This window comes from Salvelinus sp. IW2-2015, linkage group LG20 (genome assembly GCF_002910315.2).
Source record: "Salvelinus sp. IW2-2015 linkage group LG20, ASM291031v2, whole genome shotgun sequence".
Taxonomy (NCBI): domain Eukaryota; kingdom Metazoa; phylum Chordata; class Actinopteri; order Salmoniformes; family Salmonidae; genus Salvelinus; species Salvelinus sp. IW2-2015.
Window position 1 is genome coordinate 16443707 of NC_036860.1, and position 19545 is coordinate 16463251.

Below are 19545 nucleotides of genomic sequence, written 5' to 3' on the forward strand. Positions count from 1 at the left end.
GCTTTCCCTGGTCTGATGTTTGGGTCAACTTTTGAAAGCTGGCGGTGCTTTCACTCTAGTGGTAGCATGAGACGGAGTCTACAACCCACACAAATGGCTCAGGTAGTGCAGCTCATCCAGGATGGCACATCAATGCGAGCTGTTGGCAAGAAGGTTTGCTGTGTCTGTCAGCGTAGTGTCCAGAGCATGGAGGCGCTACCAGGAGACAGGCCAGTACATCAGGAGACGTTGCAAATGACCCTGCAAATGACCTCCAGCAGTAGGCAGTAGGTAGTTATTAAAGTACTATGCATAGATAATAAGAGTGTAGCAGCAGCGTAAAAGGGAGGGGGCAATGCAAATAGTCTGGGTAGACATTTGATTAGATGTTCAGGAGTCTTATGGCTTGGTGGTAGAAGCTGTTTAGAAGCAACTTTGTACCTAGAGTTGGGCTCGCGGTACCGTTTGCCGTGCGCGGTAGCAGAGAGAACAGTCTATGACTTGGCTTGGCTGGAGTCTTTGACAATTTTTAGGGTCATCCTCTGACACCGTCAAGTATAGAGGTCCTGGATGGCAGGAAGCTTGGCCCACGGTGATGTACTGGGCTGTATCGCACTACCCTCTGAAGTACCTTGCGGTTGGAGGCTGAAGCAGTTGGCCATACCAGGCAGTGATGCAAAACGTCTAGGATGCTGCTCGATGGTGCATCTCTCTCTTTTGATGTGTTGTTACCTACCCTTACCACCTGGGGGCTGCCCATCAGGAAGTCCAGGATCCAGTTGCAGAGGGAGGTGTTTAGTCCCAGGGTCCTTAGCTTAGTGGGTCTAGGGTTTCTGGGATAATGGTGTTGATGTGAGCCATGACCAGCCTTTCAAAGCATTTCATGGCTACAGACGTGAGTGCTGCGGGTCGGTAGTCATTTAGGCAGGTTACCTTAGTGCTCTTGGGCACAGGGACTATGGTAGTCTGCTTGATCCATGTTGGTATTACAGACAGACAGGGAGAGGTTGAAAATGTCAGTGAAGACACTTGCCAGTTGGTCAGCGCATGCTCGGAGTACACGTCCTGGTAATCCATCTGGCACTGCGGCCTTATGTCCTGTTTAAAGATCTTACTCACATCGGCTGCGGAGAGCGTGATCACACACTCATCCGGAATAGCTAATGCTCTTATGCATGTTTCAGTGTTACTTGCCTCGAAGCGAGCATAGAAGTTATTTAGCTCGTCTGGTAAGCTAGTGTCACTGGGCAGCTCTCGACTGTGCTTCCCTTTGTAGTCTGTAATAGTTTGCAAGCCATGCCATATCCGACGAGCGTTGGAGCCGGTGTAGTATGATTCGATCTTAATCATGTATTGACGCTTTGCCTGTTTGATGGTTCGTCGGAGGGCATAGTGTGATTTCTTATAAGCTTCCGGGTTAGAGTCCCGCTCCTTGAAAGCGGCAGCTCTACCCTTTAGCTCAGTGCGAATGTTGCCTGTAATCCATGGCTTCTGGTTGGGGTATGTACGTACAGTCACTGTGGGGACGACGTCATCGATGCACTTATTGATGAAGCCAGTGACTGATGTGGTGTACTCCTCAATGCCATTGGAAGAATCCCGGAACATATTCCAGTCTATGCTAGCAAAACGGTCCTGTAGTTTAGCATCTGCTTCATCTGACCACTTGTTTATTGACCGAGTCACTGGTGCTTCCTGCTTTCATTTTTGCTTATAAGCAGGAATCAGGAGGATAGAATTATGGTCAGATTTGCCAAATGGAGGGCGAGGGAGAGCTTTGTACGCGTCTGTGTGTGCAGTAAAGGTGGTCTAGAATTTTTTCCCCACCTGGTTGCACATTTAACATGCTGATAGAAATGAGGTAAAATGGATTTGAGTTTCCCTGCATTAAAGTCCCAGGCCACTAGGAGCGCCACCTCTGGATGAGCGCTTTCCTGTTTGCTTGAATTTGTGCCAGCATCGGTCTGTTGTGGTAAGTAGACAGCTACGAAAAATACCAGAACACAACGCAAAAAGGTACCAGTACAGAACCTGTTACAAAAGCAGTGGAAAACGCACTAGAGCGCATTACATAAATTAGCTCGGAGGTGGTTTAAACTCCATTTTAACGTTGACTACTTAAAGAAAAAGGTATCAAGCGAAGTGCTTTATGCATGCTCAGTTCTTGGGTCTCGGGGGCTACCCGAGTGGAAATTTGAAATGGAAGTTATGAAACTCCCTCATGTGGTTCTTTTTATGGGGAAAAGTCCTCATTGAAACTGACTTTGGCTAAATGTGGAGAATTACAAATTTGCCTCTGTTGGCCATCAAGTAGCCTATTCATATATATGTGATCGTAGGCTACCATTTGATACAATAAATATGCTGAAATTAAATGTCGATATCACTGGAGTCATTGCAAATCAATTTGTGCCAACTGGACCTGGCAAAGCAATTTAATAAATAGCCTATGACTTCAGTTTGTTGTTGTAGCCTTGTGTTATTATGAACACATTAGATTGACGGTAACAGTTGTCAGATTAGGCTACAGGTAAAACAAATCAAAATGAAACACTGGCTGTTGTTGACAAGCATATTCAGTTCATATGAATATTATTAATATTTAACTGAGTAAATGAAATTATGACCCCATCCTCAGTAGCCTATTCCAGCAGGCTATCGGGAAATAAGCACTTATGACGATATCGCCTCGCTATTCATTAATTAGTCTTAATTTGAATTTAGCAAGCTGCTAAATCGTTCAGTTTACAGCTTGCCTACATCTTGTCTAGGATACTGTAGACTATCTGAAATTAGATGTAGGCCTATAGGATACCAGCCTTTAGCTAAGCAAACTGTCATTGCAAATGGGCCATTTATAATGGTTTGCAGTCTTAATATTTGGCACATAAAAGCACAATTTCCAGAAAATAGCCTAACAGTTGTTTTATGTTCATCCAAGTGTTTCTTGCTCAGAGATTGAGATCCTCTGTCTAACTTTCATCACTCAAACTCTCCTGTCGGATTTATCTATAGTTATGCACATGCGCAAAGGTTCAAGGCCTGAATGCTGATTGGCTGAAAGATGTGGTATATCACACCACAGGTATGACAAAACATTACTTTTTACTGTTCTAATTAGTGGTAACCAGTTTATAATAGCCATAAGGCACCCCGGGGGGTTGTGGTATATGGCCAATATACCATGGCTAACGGCTGTCTGCAGGCACTCCACGTTGTTTTGTGCGTAAGAACCCTTAGCCATGGTATATTGGCCATATACCATACCCCTTGTGCCTTATGACATAAAAGGAATTTGAATATGTGGCAAGAGAAAATATAATTAACCCTTATTAAACTCGGGAGATTATTTTCCATCAATGGATGTCGGTTTGACTGCTATGATTTAGCAATATCATAACTTTCGATAATTATTTTGAGGAAACCCGAATTATGCTTCTAACGTCGTTACACGTTACTATGATAATCCTCCTTAATTGGCTCGATAACGTTATGGAAAATGGTTTATTGTAGAGATTTGGCAACTCTTCTCTTGCTGGGGTGGAACAAATGTGGGTTAGTTTTCCAAGCCTTTTGGGTGGGATTTGAGTGGTAATTGGGCTAACATTTTAGCTTCACCTGGCAACCCTGCCTACTGTACACTTAACACACCTTCAATTGTCATGCACATATTTTAGCTAGCTATATTTTACTTACCTAGTTGCTGTGCATAAGATATCTGATCAAATTAAGTGACTAGAACACACAAATGTAGGCTAGGCTACTGATTAGATCATGCAATCAATCATCTCGTGCATTTCGTCGGGTACGTTTTGGGCCTAACGTTAGCTGGCTCGCGGAACAGCCATAGCGTGCTGCAACATTTTGTCAATTTAACTAACGTTAACCGGCTAGCTGTGTCTCCTTGGTCAAGAACTACAAATTTACATCATGGCAAAACATGTTTTTCTTGACGTTAGCTTGCTAGCTAGTTTGCTGGCTAGATAGCGTTAGCGCGATTGCTAATGTACCTGTACTGTAACGTTACCAGCTTGCCAGTCGTCCGTTTCCTGTCTTACACTTGAAAATAAGCCCTCAGTCTTCGTTAAACATCACAGGACTGAATACGCCAATATCTTAATCAAACATTTGCAGCTCAGTACATTCTTTACTAGCATGCTAGTCGGCCAACAGAGTAATGAGAGTTTCTCAGCCCAGAGTCGCAACATCGCGAGACTTCCGGGAAAGCTTGCAAAACAGACCAGGCCTGGGTTTGAGATTTCAATGAGATACGTACATTTTTTTTCCTTAGTTGTCAATTTTCTCAAAATCTAAAGGCACAGCCTGGATTAGAGACAATGTTTTAAGTACTTCCAACATGTTATTATTCCAACCTCGTGAGAGTGAGAAACTGACACGTGTTCATTTTCATCACAAATTACTTTCTATATCTTTGATTTGACGGCCTGCACATTCGCAGTTTGGCGCGAGACGACCGTTAGACGGAATGCCGTGTTCCTTCGCATGCCAAAGTCGCCATGACATCCCTACAAGTGTGATCCGGGATTTCTATTGGAGAAGCAGTTTCTGCCCAACTTCATACCTAAAATTTTACCTAACTACCCTACCTACGTCAAGATAGACCAGAGCCTGTCGTGTCCAATGGGAATAAATTAATCCGAGTGAGCGGAACAAGCAAAGAGATGGGCAGAGCCAAGCACCAGCTAGTGAAATCCTATTGGCGCGTTCTAGCATGTATTTCCATTTTTCCGTTAGGGGACGCCCACTCTGAAGTGCGCGTGTGCAGCAACTCGATTTGCCTTTTCACTTCTAAACAACCAATTTTTTGAAACTTGAAAAGGGTCAAGCCTACAAAACGCAGTCCACTCTTACATATTTTAGTTTTGCAAACAGAAAACTGTATGGAGATCAAATGTTTCATCAATGAGAACATTTTAAGAATTTCGGCCAAAATCCATCTCGCTACACCTTCTCCCACTGGGCTTCCTCATTACCATGTTTAGTAGTGAGCGGGAATGCTTCACATTTATACATCCGGTGAAATTTCTGGCTCATTGTTCTGTCTTTCACGATCATGATTTACTTTCAGGACACTGACATAAAACAATACATTGTCAAACCCCAYCCGCACCAATGATTGGACACTTGTATTGTCATGCAACTGCCGTGACTTGGGATTTTTTCCCCTCCAACTATAGAGCAGTTGTATAGATGTGAAGATGGTGAACGCAATTAACCCCGTGCTGCTTCCGGGTTGAGTACTAAAACAGAATGGATAAAGAACTATTCTTCCATTGTTTCAGAAAATCATTAAATAATGCAAGAAAATATGTGGTTGAGATTTAATTGGATATTAGACAGACGAAGCCCGCCAGTGAGCAACTGCAACCACACGGCTGGGGTTTACTTATTACGTCTTGCAATGGAAACCATTTACGAATGAAACGTGGACCTACCTGAATCTGTCCAGTTTTCATTTGGAATATTGATTATACCCCAGTACTACAGGCCAACAGTACGAATGAGAATGATGTCTTAAGAGTTAACAGACACACACACTTTTACATGCCAGCCACCATAAACACAGTTAACTCCCACTCCAACATCTGCACATCAGAGACAGTCTCCAATGTAACCACTGGATACATGCATCCAGAGGGACTCAAAGCCCTTAGAACAATTACCCACAGTGCAATTAATCTAGCTATACAGATATTTATTAGATAGAGATATAAATACACGCACACACCTCATCTCATTGGGAACTCGATAAAACAGTTTTATTAACATTTCAAAATCTTCATAAATAATTAGTGAAAAAACAACCAAACCAAAAAAATAGTTATCCATGTCCTCGTATTAGTTAGGTCCTTTAATGTGAAAATGGTCCCCAGAAAAATAAAATGATTTGTCCAAAAGTCCGTTCTTCGGACATTAAAAGAAAAAACAAAACAAAGGAACAATAACAATAAAAGCCATTTAGCAGACACACAAATGAGAAGAAATTGGGAGGAAGGAGGTAACCCGATACTCAAGCACGCACAGGACAAAAGCGTCACTACATTTACAAAGCGCATTTATAAGGGGTTGGCTAGTGGACTCAACGACGACTGTACAGGAAAAGAGATACGACTGGAATAGGACACTCTTCGCTTGACGCCCAATCTCAAATCAACCCCATGCCGTGTCCCAAATCGCACCCTATTCCCTATTGAGTGGACTACTTTTGACCAGAMCACTATAGCCCATATAACTCTGGTCAAAAGTAGTGCACTATGTAGAGAATATGGTGCCATTTGAGACACAATCCTTAACACCTCAAGATGCCTCCCTCGTAGATCTGACAGGCATGAATAAGCAATGTAGGTAGGTTTGTGGCTTTACCATTACCATATTGCTAACACTTATTCAAACCTATTAGATCTACAAAGGACTAAGTAGTGTCACTAGGAAAGAAGTGGCTAAAGGGAGTCGATTTGGAACCAGGCGTAAAGGCATGCTCTCAAATTTGTTCTTTATTTCTTAGTTGTTTATATATGGAATGGATGACGTAGCGTTGACTCAACGTACACGGACGGACAGATGGACTTTGCTCTTTTCTTTCTTTCTCTATTTCGTGGAGAGGATGAGAGCCACAATAAGACCGTAGAGCCCCAGGACCTCTGCAAAGATCAGGATGAGGATCATGCCCACGAAGAGCCTGGGCTGCTGGGCCGTCCCTCGAACACCTGCATCGCCCACAATGCCGATGGCGAAACCAGCCGCCAGCCCACTAAGCCCCACGCTCAGCCCAGCACCCAGGTGGAGGAAACTCCTACAGGAGAGAGGTGAGAGATGGAGAGAGAGTAGAAAAAGTGAGGAGGGATGGAGATGGGTTAGAGAGAGGGAGAAAGAGATGGGGAGGGAAAGAGAGGATGATTTATTTCAAACAATTGCAGTCATAGCATCCCAAAGAGATTGCAGACCATCAGTTTACAGATGTAGTACATTACTAAAACACTTCTAAAAAACAATTGTGAAAAATCCACCAATCCTATCAAGTGGAGCCAATACAATATTACTACCAATCAGATCGTTTCAGGCACGCAGTGCCTAGCGGTAGACTTGAGAATGGGTAACTAGCATCTGCAATGTCTGAGCTCTTACTTGTAGAGGGTGACTTTCTCTGAAATGTTGTTGGCGATGAGCACCGCCACCACCAGCCCGTAGATGGCGATGATACCCGCCATGACCACAGGAATGATGGACTTCATGATGAGCTCCGGCCGCATCACCGACATGGCAGCGATGCCCGTTCCGCTCTTAGCCGTGCCATAGGCCGCCCCCAATGCTGGAGGAGAGAAGGAGAATTTAGAATTTCAAAAACACAGAATTCCATCCTACTTGGTCAACAGAACACACTTGAAACACACACAAAAAAAAAACATGAGAACCAGAGATTAGATTGTTATAGAGCGTGGGAATATTAAAAGCAATGGAGTTGACAGTACGGTGTGCGCTTCTTGATCAAAGCCCGTTTGTCACAGGTAAGCTTCCCTTTCAATGCTTCGTAGCTCTAGCAAAAACAGAAATCTATGAGGAAAACTCAATAGATCAACAAATGCGTTTCAGGAGTTTGTGTGCGTTTAAAGGGATAGTTTGGGATTTTGGCAAAGAAGCCCTTTTACTTCCTCAGAGTCAGATGAACATGTGGATACCGTTTTTATGTCTCTGCATCCAGTATGAAGGAAGTTATAGGTACAGTCGTGAGCCAATGCTAACTAGCGTTAGTGCAATGTCTGTTCCCATAGCAAATTGGTAACTAATGTTAAGTCTAACGCTAGTTAACAACTCCATTCAAACTGAATGCAGAGACATAAAAATGGTATACACAAGTTCATCTGACTTTCGGGAAGTAGATAAAGGGCTTCCTTACTAACATCCCAAACTATCCCTTTAACTCTGAGGCTCACACCCATCTGTGATTGCAAAGGTTCCCAAATTCTTGAGAGCCTATATGGCTACCTTAATAGCTTAAAAATCAGTCCTCTTCTCCCCTTCAACTGTACTAATTGGCAAAGACTTGACAGGTAAACAATATGGTAAAAACTCAGCTCATCATTAGGATGAACACCTGGTCCGTTCTTTCAGCGAGGAGAGAGYATGCGAGGATTTAAGGAAAAACATTTAAAAAGAAGCATTGTCTTAGAGGCATGGGAAAGAGGTAAACTGAACAAAAATAAACGTAACATGCAACAATTTCAAAGATTTTACTGAGTTACAGTTCATAGAAGGAAATCAGTCAATTGAAATAAATTCATTAGGCTCTAATTTACAGATTTCACATGACTGGGCAGGGGCGCCTCAGAGGGCATAGGCCCACCCACTTGGGTGCCAGAACCACCCACTGGAGAGCCAGGCCCAGCCAGTCAGAATGAGTTTTTCCCCACAAATGTGCTTTATTACAGACAGAAATACTCCTCAGTGGCCTCCCGAGTGGCGCAGTGGTCTAAGGCACTGCTTAAGGAGCACTACAGGCCCGGGTTCTTACCCAGGCAGTGTCACAACCGGCCATGACCGGCAGTCCCATAGTGAGGCACACAATTGGCCCAGCGTCGTCCACGTTAGGGAAGGCTTTACTTGGCTCATCGTGCTCTAGCTACTCCTTGTGGCGGGCCAGGCGCACGCAGCCTGACTTCAGTCATCAATTGAACAGTGTTTCCTCCGACACATTGGTGCGGCTGGCTTCCGGGTTAAGCTGGCGGCTGTTAAGGAGCGCAGTTTGGCGGGTCATATTTCGGAGGATGTATGACTCGACCTTTGCCTCTCCTGAGCCCGTTAGGGAGTTGCAGCGATGAGACAAGATTGTAATTGGATATCACGAAATTGGGGATTAAAAAATATATATATTTTAGAAAAATTAACATTCAATTATCTGGCCACAGATTAGTTGGATATTCCTGCAGTCAGAATGCCAATTGCACACTCCCTCAAAACCGGAGACATCTGTGGCATTGTGCTGTGTGACAAAAGTGGCCTCTCACTAACAGGGACATTCATTTGTATTTTTTCACCTTTATTTAACCAGGTAGGCCAGTTGAGAACAAGTTCTCATTTACAACTGCGACCTGGCCAAGATAAAGCAAAGCAGTGTGACAAAAACAACAGAGTTCTATGTACAGTGTGTGCAAATGTAGAAGAGTGGGGAGGTAGGCAATAAATAGGCCATAGAGGCGAAATAATTACAATTTAGCATTAACACGAGTGATAGATGTGCAGATGATGATGTGCAAGTAGAGATACTGGGGTACAAAAGAGCAAGAATCTGCTATTTACAGATTGGCTGTGTACAGGTACAGTGATCAGTGAGCTGCTCTGACAGCTGATGCTTAAAGTTAGAGAGGGATATATGACTCTCCAGCTTCAGTGATTTTTGCAATTCGTTCCAGTCATTGGCACCAGAGAACTGGAAGGAAAGGCGGCCAAAGTAAGTGTTGGCTTTGGGGATGACCAGTGAAATATACCTGCTGGAGCGCGTGCTATGGGTGGGTGTTGCTATGGTGACAAGTGAGCTGAGATAAGGCAGGGCTTTACCTAGCAAAGACTTATAAATGACAAACACATTTGTGCCCAAAATTTGAGAGAAATCAGCTTTTTGTGCATATGGAACATTTCTGGGATCTTGTATTTCAGCTCATGAAACATGGGACCAACACATTGCATGTTGCATTTATATTTTTGTTGAGTGTAAATAGCCACAAAACAAGGACAAAGTCTCCCTTCAGTAGAGGTTTGTTTTAAGTGAATTAGATAAACTTTTATGCCTGTGTGCAATGCTTCTAAAAATGAATCTTTCAACTCAGCTCTTCACATGCAGTGTTGAAGCACGAGGTGGGATAGGCTATAAGTTTTGTAGTTCTTTCACTTTGTGCAATTGATTTACCAGCTATGCAACAAAACAGCAGAAATGCTTTGAAAAAAGCTTCTGCAGAATTAATTTGTCTAGAATTGTGATCATACTTGACTTTTTATTCACAAATGTGAGTGAAATACTTGCACTGTGGAGACTGACCACTTGCCAACGTGGCTGGTGAATTAGACCCGCCAATGCCAAAATCTACCGGCATTTGACAGGTGTTAATTTTAGTCCCTGAATGAGAGATAATGGAGACATAGCCATGCAGTGCTGAACCCCGAAGGCAGTAGAGCTAGTCTAGCCAAACTAAAGTGAAAAAATTCCAGAGAGCGATGCCAGTCTGGTTTAACCAACCTAGAGCCCACACTACAGTCATGGCCAAAAGTTTTGAGAATGACACAACTATGAATTTTCAAAGTCTGCTGCCTCATTTGTATGATGGCAATTTGCATATACTCCAGAATGTTATGAAGAGTGATCAGATGCATTGCAATTAATTGCAAAGTCCCTCTTTGCCATACTGAATCCCCCAAAAACATGTCCACTGCATTTCAGCCCTGCCACAAAAGAACCAGCTGACATCATGTCAACCATGTTGACAGCATGCAAGGGCAGATTGCAGAGGTCTTGAAAAAGAAGGGTCAACACTCCAAATATTGACTCTTTGCATCAACTTCATGTAATTGTCAATAAAAGCCTTTGACACTTATGAAATGCTTGTAATTATACTTCAGTATTCCATAGTAACATCTGACAAAAATATCTAAAGACACTGAGGCAGCAGACTTTGTGAAAATTAATATTTGTGTCATTCTCAAAACTTTTGGCCACGACTGTACTTTAATTAGCCATGTAGCCTATTCTCACACCACCTCCACAAATATCAGTGTGGGGCACACACACAAGACGTTGGGCTTGGACAGTATCCAGACTGTCATAACAACCTTGTGCCATACCGGGATATTCGGTAATATCGTCAATGAACACAAGGGGCGCGATTTTCTAAACACCGTCTAAAACACATCTAATCAGAAGGTTAGCAATGCTAACAAGTACATGAATGAGAATGCTAACGAGTGCACTGCAGACATTTTATACAGTCTCTGACCTAAACAATTTGCAAGAAGGACATTTACAGCTCAAAGTTTTACAAGTAACTCAAAAGATGCTACTCACAGTTTTCTGCACACACAAAGCAAATATTAGACACAGCAAGGCTCTTGATCCAGGAGGGAATTCTCTGCTGTTACCAAGCGAAGCTTGATTTTGGAAGAAGCTAAACATTTAGCTAGATAGCTAACTAGCTACTAAATTTGCAAACCAAATGCACAACTGCAGAGCCTTTAGCACATTTTAGCCAGTTATCTTATAACTATTAAGTTATCTAGCTGGCAAACCTTTAGTTGTGAATTCTATACTGTAACTCGATCACCTGCCGCGTGCTACACAAAAACTTGTGAGTGACTCACAAGGCTCAGGTCTCTCGTCGTTGTGTGCTTGTAAACAACCACCATGTGACTGGGGACTACCGGTAAGCTTCATAATGAAAAACTATGTGACCGATGAAATGAAGAACGCAATGTTCTTAATCTCCTAATGTATTGCAAAAGTTGACTTTAGCTACTTTTTAAGTAAATACCTTCAAATATTCAAACGTATAAATAGTTTCAATGGTAATGACACAGTAAGACTGAGTGACTGACAAGCAATCTAATACAGCACCTGACTAGCCATTTTCAATCAATAGCCAAGATGGTGCTAAATTCATTCGAGTTAGGGTACCTTCCTCATTTGATCAGAGCCGTCACATTAATTTCCTCTCCGTTGGTAGAGCATGGTGATTGCAACGCCAGGGTTGTGGGTTCGCTTCCCACAGGGGGGGGGGGGGGCAAGTACGAAAATGTATGCACCCACTACTAAGTCGCTCTGGATAAAAGTGTCTGCTAAATGACTCAAATGGAAATCTACAACACTTTATTTTCCAAGGTCAGGGATGAAACATTGTAGCATTAACCAAAAAAGACCTATGTATACAACAACACCAAAGATGGTTAATAACGTTGCCCTTCTGCCGCGTTCAAAACAATTGAACTCTGAAATCTCAGACTTCCGAGCGCTCAAGACAACTGTGAACTCATAAAAAAATATATATTGGAACGGTCATCCACGTCGGAAACTCTGGCATCTTTCTAGAGCTCCGACCTGAAGATTACTGATGTCATGATTTGGGAACTTTGAGCTCCCAGTTGTCTTGAATGCACCATTCACACTGTCTTTGACCCACTCGCCAGAACCAGTCATTCACCCGCATTCATACGACTCACGAGCTTAACGGCGGCCAGGGAATTTTCACTAGGGATGCACGATATATCGGTGAACATATCGGAATTGTCCGATATTAGCTAAAAATACCAACATAGGTATCGGCCCGATGTCTAGTTTAACGCCGATGTCGAGGCTGACGTGGATACCTATATAACGTAGGTACATGACGTAATGATGCCACGTAAAATGTTGCGCTACATGTGCAACACAGAATTCCTAACCTAGCCCACAATGTCTGCTGTGTGGATCGAGGAGTCAACAAGTCGTGCAGTCATTTGAAAGAGTAAGAACATTTCAGCGAGACAACTCAAAGGCGAAATCCATTAACGCCTAGATAATGGGATTCATTGCCCTTGACAATCAACCCTTCTCTGTCGTGGGTGATGTTGGCTTTCGCGACTGGTCGAGCACCGGTACACACTAACGTTACCAAGTACGCTATTGTTCAAATGTTTCTCTACCGGAGTTACACAGTAATAACGTCACTGCTATTAGCTTCATGACATACTATGGAACGCAGTTTGGGTCTTTGCGTGTCAAAAAAGACACACGTCAAATAACACTATTTGGTGTGTTAAATGAGCTTTTTAATTTGACACGTCAAATAACACTGTTCTATTATAGAATGTTGTGTGTTCTGAATTTGCACGTGCAAGCCAAGCGCCACCACTACTATCAGTAGCACTGTCAAAGCTGTACAAAGAAGTCTGCTAACAAGCAAACACCGGCCACGAACGATGTGTTTACAATACCACATTGGTAATAAAGCATTATTTGTTCGACAGCAACTTCTGGAGTAGCTAGTTAGCTTTAGCTTGGTACCAAGCTAGCACCAATACAACCAACCTGAAAACAATGACCAGTAGAAACTGCAGTCATTTTCACTATTCTTAGCAATGATTTAGGAATCCTTGTGAATAAGTATTAGCTAGGTAGCGACTTGTTCGCCTATTGAAATTGAACTTCAGTTCATGAAAATAAATAGCTAGCCAGCTACTTAACCCTGTTGCCCAAAGCTAACGTTATAAGCAGCCAGCTAGCTTAATCTGGCTAGTGAGGCTCGACCTGACCAGGTTGTGTTGTGAAGCTAGCCACAATAAGGATAAGGCACAATAGTGGGATTTGCAGTTTGCATTAAAAAATAATAATAATAATAATACCTCTTTGAAAGTGATGCAGAAGGTTACAATTGGTGGAATCATGCCATATTTAGACTAAATAATGTTAAACAAGGTTGAAATGTGAAGCAATGAAATGGGGTATCAGTCTACTCAGTGACACCCACAGAACACCACTGTGAAGAGTTTATGCAAAAATTAGTGTTGTAGCTCTTATCGCGGGACTGTTACTGAAATCACCTCCCCAGTCAGCCTATTGTGTGTATTGACATTCAAATTGCACTGTACAGCTTTACCTAAGGATTGGGGATCAATGAAATGGGTTATCAGTTTACTCAATACCCAATATATTTTCCCCCAACGTCCGTCCTCAGAGTTAGACTCCAAAACATCCACGCAGTATTGTTTTTCCTCAGGAATAGTGTTCAATACACATAGTTTGACAAATGTGGCTCAATTCACAGTCCCGCAATAAGAGCTGCAATGCTAATGTACTCTTGGTGTCACCGAGGAGACTGATGCCATGTCATTGATCCATAATCCAAACGTAAAGGCTGAACCAGTGAAATAAGTATGCCCCCAATGCAATTCTAAAGTATAATACATCAGTGTGATTAACAAATTTAACAAATTAGTCTTTTGTTGATTTTATATAACATTCCAAACTTGTTTAGCATGACCTATTCAATTATGGCACAATTCCACTATTTGTATTAATTTGCATCACTGTCAATGACATACTTTCATTTTGAAGGCTAACCACAAAGTCCACTATTGTGGCTAATCCATAGTGGCAAACTTCACATAGATGGGTCCAACTACCACTAATCAAATAAGAACTGTCTTATAAATTAAGGTTAATTTATATGACACCTAGCTATATAGTATACCGTCTTATAAATTAAGGTTATTTTAGATGACACCTAGCTATATAGTTAGCTAGCTAACTATAGCTACTGAAACAGATTGTTGTTTTGCTATGTTTTTGGGGAAGAACATTGTTTGCATCCATGAGCTACCTAGCTTTTTTTATGACCAGCACTGTAGGTGCGCGAGACAACTTACCAGCATCATAGCATACGTATCGATGAATCATCGTGACATATGAAATACGAGTGATAGTGTAATCAATGTGTAATAACTACGTAAAAATTGTATGAACAAGTTAAATTATTATGTGACATGCAGTCATTTTCAGGTCCTGATTGGTCAACAAGCTTATTTGACACGGCAAATAGTGTTATTTGACACGGCAAATAGTGTTATTTGACGTGTATCTTTTTTGACATGCAAAGACCCAAACAGCGTTCCATAGAAATCCTGCTTGAGAACGAAACGACTGAACAACGAAGCAGCAAGTAAGTGAAAGAAATAGGTTTTGATTATGTTTTACTGGTAATGGGGACATATGTAAATGCCATCAAAATAACTTTTTGATCAGTGTGGTSTGTGTAACCTTTATTTGACTAGGCAAGTCAGTTAAGAACAATGACGGCCTACCCCGGCCAAACCTGGACAACGCTGGGACAATTGTCCGCTGCCCTATGAGACCCCCAATCACGGCCGGATGTGATACAGCCTGGATTCGAACCAGGGACTGTAGTGACACCTCTTGCACTGAGATGCAGTGCCTTAGACCGCTGCATCCGTATGTGTGTTAACTATAGTAGAATGCTTAAAAGGCCGCTAAAATTGTAAATATCGGTTATCGGGTTTATTGGCAAGGAAAATAATGGATATCGGTATTGACCAAAAATGTCATATTGGTACATCACAAATGTAAAACTAAGTATATGTTCTCTAGAGTGCATAAAAATAAGTCTGATGATTTAAGCATATGTACTTTGGATGGTGTCCATATTGATTGTGTCCCTGCTTACACATATCTGGGCATCTGGTTAGATGAAAAACTGTCTTTTAAAAAGCATATTCATGAGTGAAGAACCTGAGAATAAAAATGGGCTTCTTCTATAGAAATAGGTCCTGCCTCTCGCTAAATACTAGAAAGTAGATGATTGATTCAGTCCATGTTCCTATCTGTCCTATACTATGGCGACATCATCTGTCTGAACGCAGCTGCCACTTCATTAAAGCTGTTAGATGCAGTTATCCTACCAACGGGACATTAAAAACTGTAATATCCTACGTTTCACCGAGTCGTTGCAGAACGACAACATGGATAACATACAGCGGGCAGGGTTTTCGGTCCATTGGCAAGATGAAACAGGTGCCTCCGGTAAGACAAAGGGTGGCGGTCTGTGTCTATTAGTAAATAACAGCTAGTGAATGAAATCTAATATTAAGTAAGTCTCAAGGTTTTGCTCGCCTGAGGTAGAGTATCTCATGATAAGCTGTAGACCACATGATTTACCAAGAGAGTTTTCATCTATATTTTTCATAGCTGTCTATTTACCACCACAAACCGATCGATGCTGGCAATATGACAACATTCAGAGCTTTATAGGGTCATAAGCAAACATGAAAATGCTCATCCAGAGGTGGTGCTCCTAGTGTCCGGGGACATTAATGCAGGGAAACAAATCCGTTTTACCTAATTTCTACCAGCATGTTAAATGTGCAACCAGAGAGAGAAAAAAACAATTTACTCCACACAGAAACACGTACAAAGCTCTCCCTCGCCCTCCATTTGGCAAATCTGACCATAACTCCATCCTCCTGTTTCCTGCTTACAAGCAAAAACTAAAGCAGGAAGTACCAGTGACTCACTCAATAAGGAACTGGTCCGAGGACACAGATGCTAAGCTACAGGACTGTTTTGCTAGCACAGACTGGAATATGTTCCGTGATTCTTCCGATGGCATTCAGGAGTACACCACATCAGTCACTGGCTTCATCAATAAGTGCACTGATGATGTCGTCCCCACAGTGACCATACGTACATACCCCAACCAAAAGCCATGGATTACAGGCAACATCCGCACTGAGCAAAAGGGTAGAGCTACCGCTTTCAAGGAGCGGGACTCTAACCCGGACGCTTATAAGAAATCCCGCTATGCCCTCCAACAAACCATCAAACAAGCAAAGTGTCAATACAGGACAAAGATTGAATCATACTACACCGGCTCCGACGCTCATCGGATGTGGCAGGGCTTGACGAGCTAAATAACTTCTTTACTCGCTTCGAGGCAAGCAACACTGAACCATCAGCTGTTCCGGACGACTGTTTTGATCACACTCTCCGTAGCCGATGGGAGTAAGACCTTTAAACAGGTCAACATTCACAAAGCCGCAGGGCCAGAAGGATTAGAAGGACGTGTACTCCGAGCATGCGCTGACCAATTGGCAAATGTTTTCACTGACATTTTCAACCTGTCCCTGACCGAGTCTGTAATACCAACAGGTTTCAAGCAGACCACCATAGTGCCTGTGCCTAAGAACACCACGGTAATATGCCTAAATGACTACTGACCCGTAGCACTCACGTCTGCAGCCATTAAGTGCTTTGAAAGGCTGGTCATGGTTCACAACACCATTATCCCAGAAACCCTAGACCCACTCCAATTTGCATACCACCCCAAAAGATCCACAGATGATGCAATCTCTATTGCACTCCACACTGCCCTTTCCCACCTGGACAAAAGGAACACCTATTTGAGAATGCTGTTCATTGACTACAGCTCAGCGTTCAACACCATAATGCCCTCAAAGCTCATCAATAAGCTAAGGACCCTGGGACTAAACACGCCCCACTGCAACTGGATCCTGGACTTCCTGACGGGCCACCCCAGGTGGTAAGGGTAGGTAGCAACATCTGCCATGCTGATCCTCAACACAGGGACCCCTCAGGGGTGCATGCTCAGTCCCCTCCTGTACTCTCTGTTCACTCATGACTGCATGGCCAGGCACGACTCCAACGACATCATTAAGTTTGCCGATGACACAAGTGGTAGGCCTGATCACTGACAATGATGAGACAGCATATAGGGAGGTCAGAGACCTGCTAGTGTTGTGCCAGGATAACAACCTCTCTTTCAACGTGATCAAGACAAAGGAGAGGATTGGGGACTACAGGAAAAGGAGGACCGAGCACGCCCCCATTCTACGCACTACCCTCTGGGTAGTGCGTACACCCCAGGCCATCACTGGGGCCAAGCAGCCTGCCATCCAGGACCTCCATACCAGGCAGTCAGAGGAAGGCCCCAAAAATTGCCAAGGACTTCAGCCTCCCGTGTCATAGACTGTTCTCTCTTCTACTGCACGGCAATCGGTACCGGAACTCCAAGTCTAGGTCAAAAAGGCTTCTTAACAGCTTCTACCCCCAAGCCATAAGACTCTTGGAACATTTAATCAAATGGCTACCCGGACTATTTGCATTGTCCTCACCCCACCCCCCCATTTTTACCCTGCTGCTACACTCTGTTTATTATCCACGCATAGTCACTTTACCTCTATCTACATATTACCTCAATTACCGGTGCCCCCGCACATTGACTCTGTACCAGAACCCCCTGTATATAGCCTCGCTACTGTTTATTGTTTACTGTTGCGCCTTAAATTGTTATATTTCCCCAAAAAAATATTACAACTGCATTGTTGGTTAAGGGCTTGTAAGTAAGCATTTCACTGTAAGGTGAAACCTGTTGTCAAATTTGATTTGATCATTTTTGTGAAACAATCCTCAAAATGTTCTTAAAATTTGATGTTATGGTGCAATTCAAAAGGCTGATTGAGGACCTTATTACTGATGAATGTGTTCTTTTATGACCATATTCTTTCTGCATGCATTTTATATTTATATTGATGTGTGTATTTCCTGTAATTCTGGGCTCATCTGTAAAATAGACATTGGTCCAAGTTTGACTACCCGATAAAGTACGGGTTAAATAAAATTGATTTAAAATATATATTTTTCTAATCACCATATTTGGTTGAGAGGAAATGACAACTGGATGCTTCAGATGTATACATCCGGTGAAACATATGGCGCATTGTTCTATCTGTGGTTGTGTAGCCTAGGTGAGCAAGCTAGTTAAGCATCTTGCTGCTAGTCGACACGATGACCAACCCCACGCGCCAAAGGTCGTTACTTAATGTATCGAATGTCTCCATTGAACTATTAGTTAACACACAAATACCTATATCAAACTGCATCAATAGAAATTGGCCAGCTTGTTACGTCAATGTACGATGGAAATCTCAAGTCCGAATGCCTACTCTCTCATCACTAGCCTACTGGGCGGGGGGGGGGGGGGGCCTGTGACAACAATTTTGAAACCCCCTTGTGGCACCCCTATATTGTGAGTATGAAATAATTTTTACATAACTCATTTTGCTATCTTTCTTTTTTTACATCCGTTATTAGACAGTGGCAACGATGATGATTATGAACATGGTCTTTTGCCTGATAATGCAGTGAAGAAAAACGATATGACATCAATAACGTCTAATGTAACTGGCCCCTCTAACTACAACTGGTCCCAGCTTGCCCCCCCCCCCAGTTGAAATGGTCTAGAACCGCCACGGTCTCTCACATCACAGCTGTGATGGCCAGTTGATCTAACAAGCAACCGCATCCTCTTGGCTTTTTTGACTTGCCCGCTCCATATTCAACACAAAATTCCTTAGTAGACATTCGGGCGAGTGTAAAACACACACACACGCGCACCACACCACACACACACACACACACACACAGCGCGCACACACACACACACACACACGTTATGATTGAATAAGGCAATATGAGATATGATGAAACGAGGGTGTTGTGATAGTTAACGTTACCGCTGAAGACCATAGCCGCAGAGGCTCCCATCACTGCGAAGAACGGGGAGTATTCGGGACTTTCTGACGACATTCTTACAGGAAAAGCTGCTGACAGTGAAAGCGCGCAACCGTGTATTTCCTTTCTTTTAAACGTAAATGTTTCTGTCGATTCTCAACACTGTCAATTGCAAGGCCCTTTCATGCAGCACAAGGACGACAGTCAAGAATCCACCTCTTCACAGGAACAGTGGCGTAACGGTAGAAAATGGCGACATGGAAAATGTCACATGATCAGTCCACTGGGCATGTCCCATTATGTCAATGTAGGCGTATCCAAAACATCCTGCGTGTCATTTCATGTCCATTTCGTTAACGTAAGAATTAAAATAATATAATTTGTTGCCAAGAAAGGTATATAATTTAATCATCAAATAAATTAGATGATATCCCTAATTTTATCGTAATAGTGGTATGGTCCGCTGAAGGCTGTCTATGCCTGCA

General features: G+C 42.8%; 2 protein-coding genes across 7 annotated transcripts in view; both read right to left on the reverse strand.

Moving 5' to 3' along the window:
- spsb3a (splA/ryanodine receptor domain and SOCS box containing 3a) overlaps nt 1-4677 on the reverse strand; it is an 18589-nt gene extending 13912 nt beyond the window's left edge. The window contains exon 1 of one of the 6 annotated variants that reach the window (XM_024012834.1): nt 4591-4677. Coding sequence is in view for 1 of the 6 variants with exons in the window: in XM_070449241.1 (XP_070305342.1) it covers nt 4256-4257 (2 nt within the window). In the remaining 5 variants the exon portion in view is untranslated. The other 5 variants (XM_024012836.2, XM_070449241.1, XM_024012832.3 and 2 more) reach the window with 5 other exon arrangements.
- Nucleotides 4678-5833: 1156 nt separating this feature from the next.
- atp6v0ca (ATPase H+ transporting V0 subunit ca) lies at nt 5834-19327 on the reverse strand. The gene is made up of 3 exons (XM_024012850.2): nt 19063-19327; nt 7126-7309; nt 5834-6793 (listed from the first exon to the last, which is right to left on the reverse strand). The coding sequence occupies exons 1-3, from the start codon at nt 19133-19135 to the stop codon at nt 6589-6591; spliced, it is 462 nt and encodes a 153-aa protein (XP_023868618.1). The 5' UTR covers nt 19136-19327; the 3' UTR covers nt 5834-6588.
- Nucleotides 19328-19545: the final 218 nt, after the last annotated feature.

Coding starts and splice junctions, on each gene's coding strand:
- atp6v0ca (XM_024012850.2), bottom strand. CDS start 19,135: ATGTCGTCAGAAAGTCCCGAATACTCCCCGTTCTTCGCAGTGATGGGA. Junction 7,310..19,062: donor TGCGGCTATGGTCTTCAGCG/GTAACGTTAACT, acceptor TCTCTCCTCCAG/CATTGGGGGCGGCCTATGGC. Junction 6,794..7,125: donor GAGAAAGTCACCCTCTACAA/GTAAGAGCTCAG, acceptor TCTCTCCTGTAG/GAGTTTCCTCCACCTGGGTG.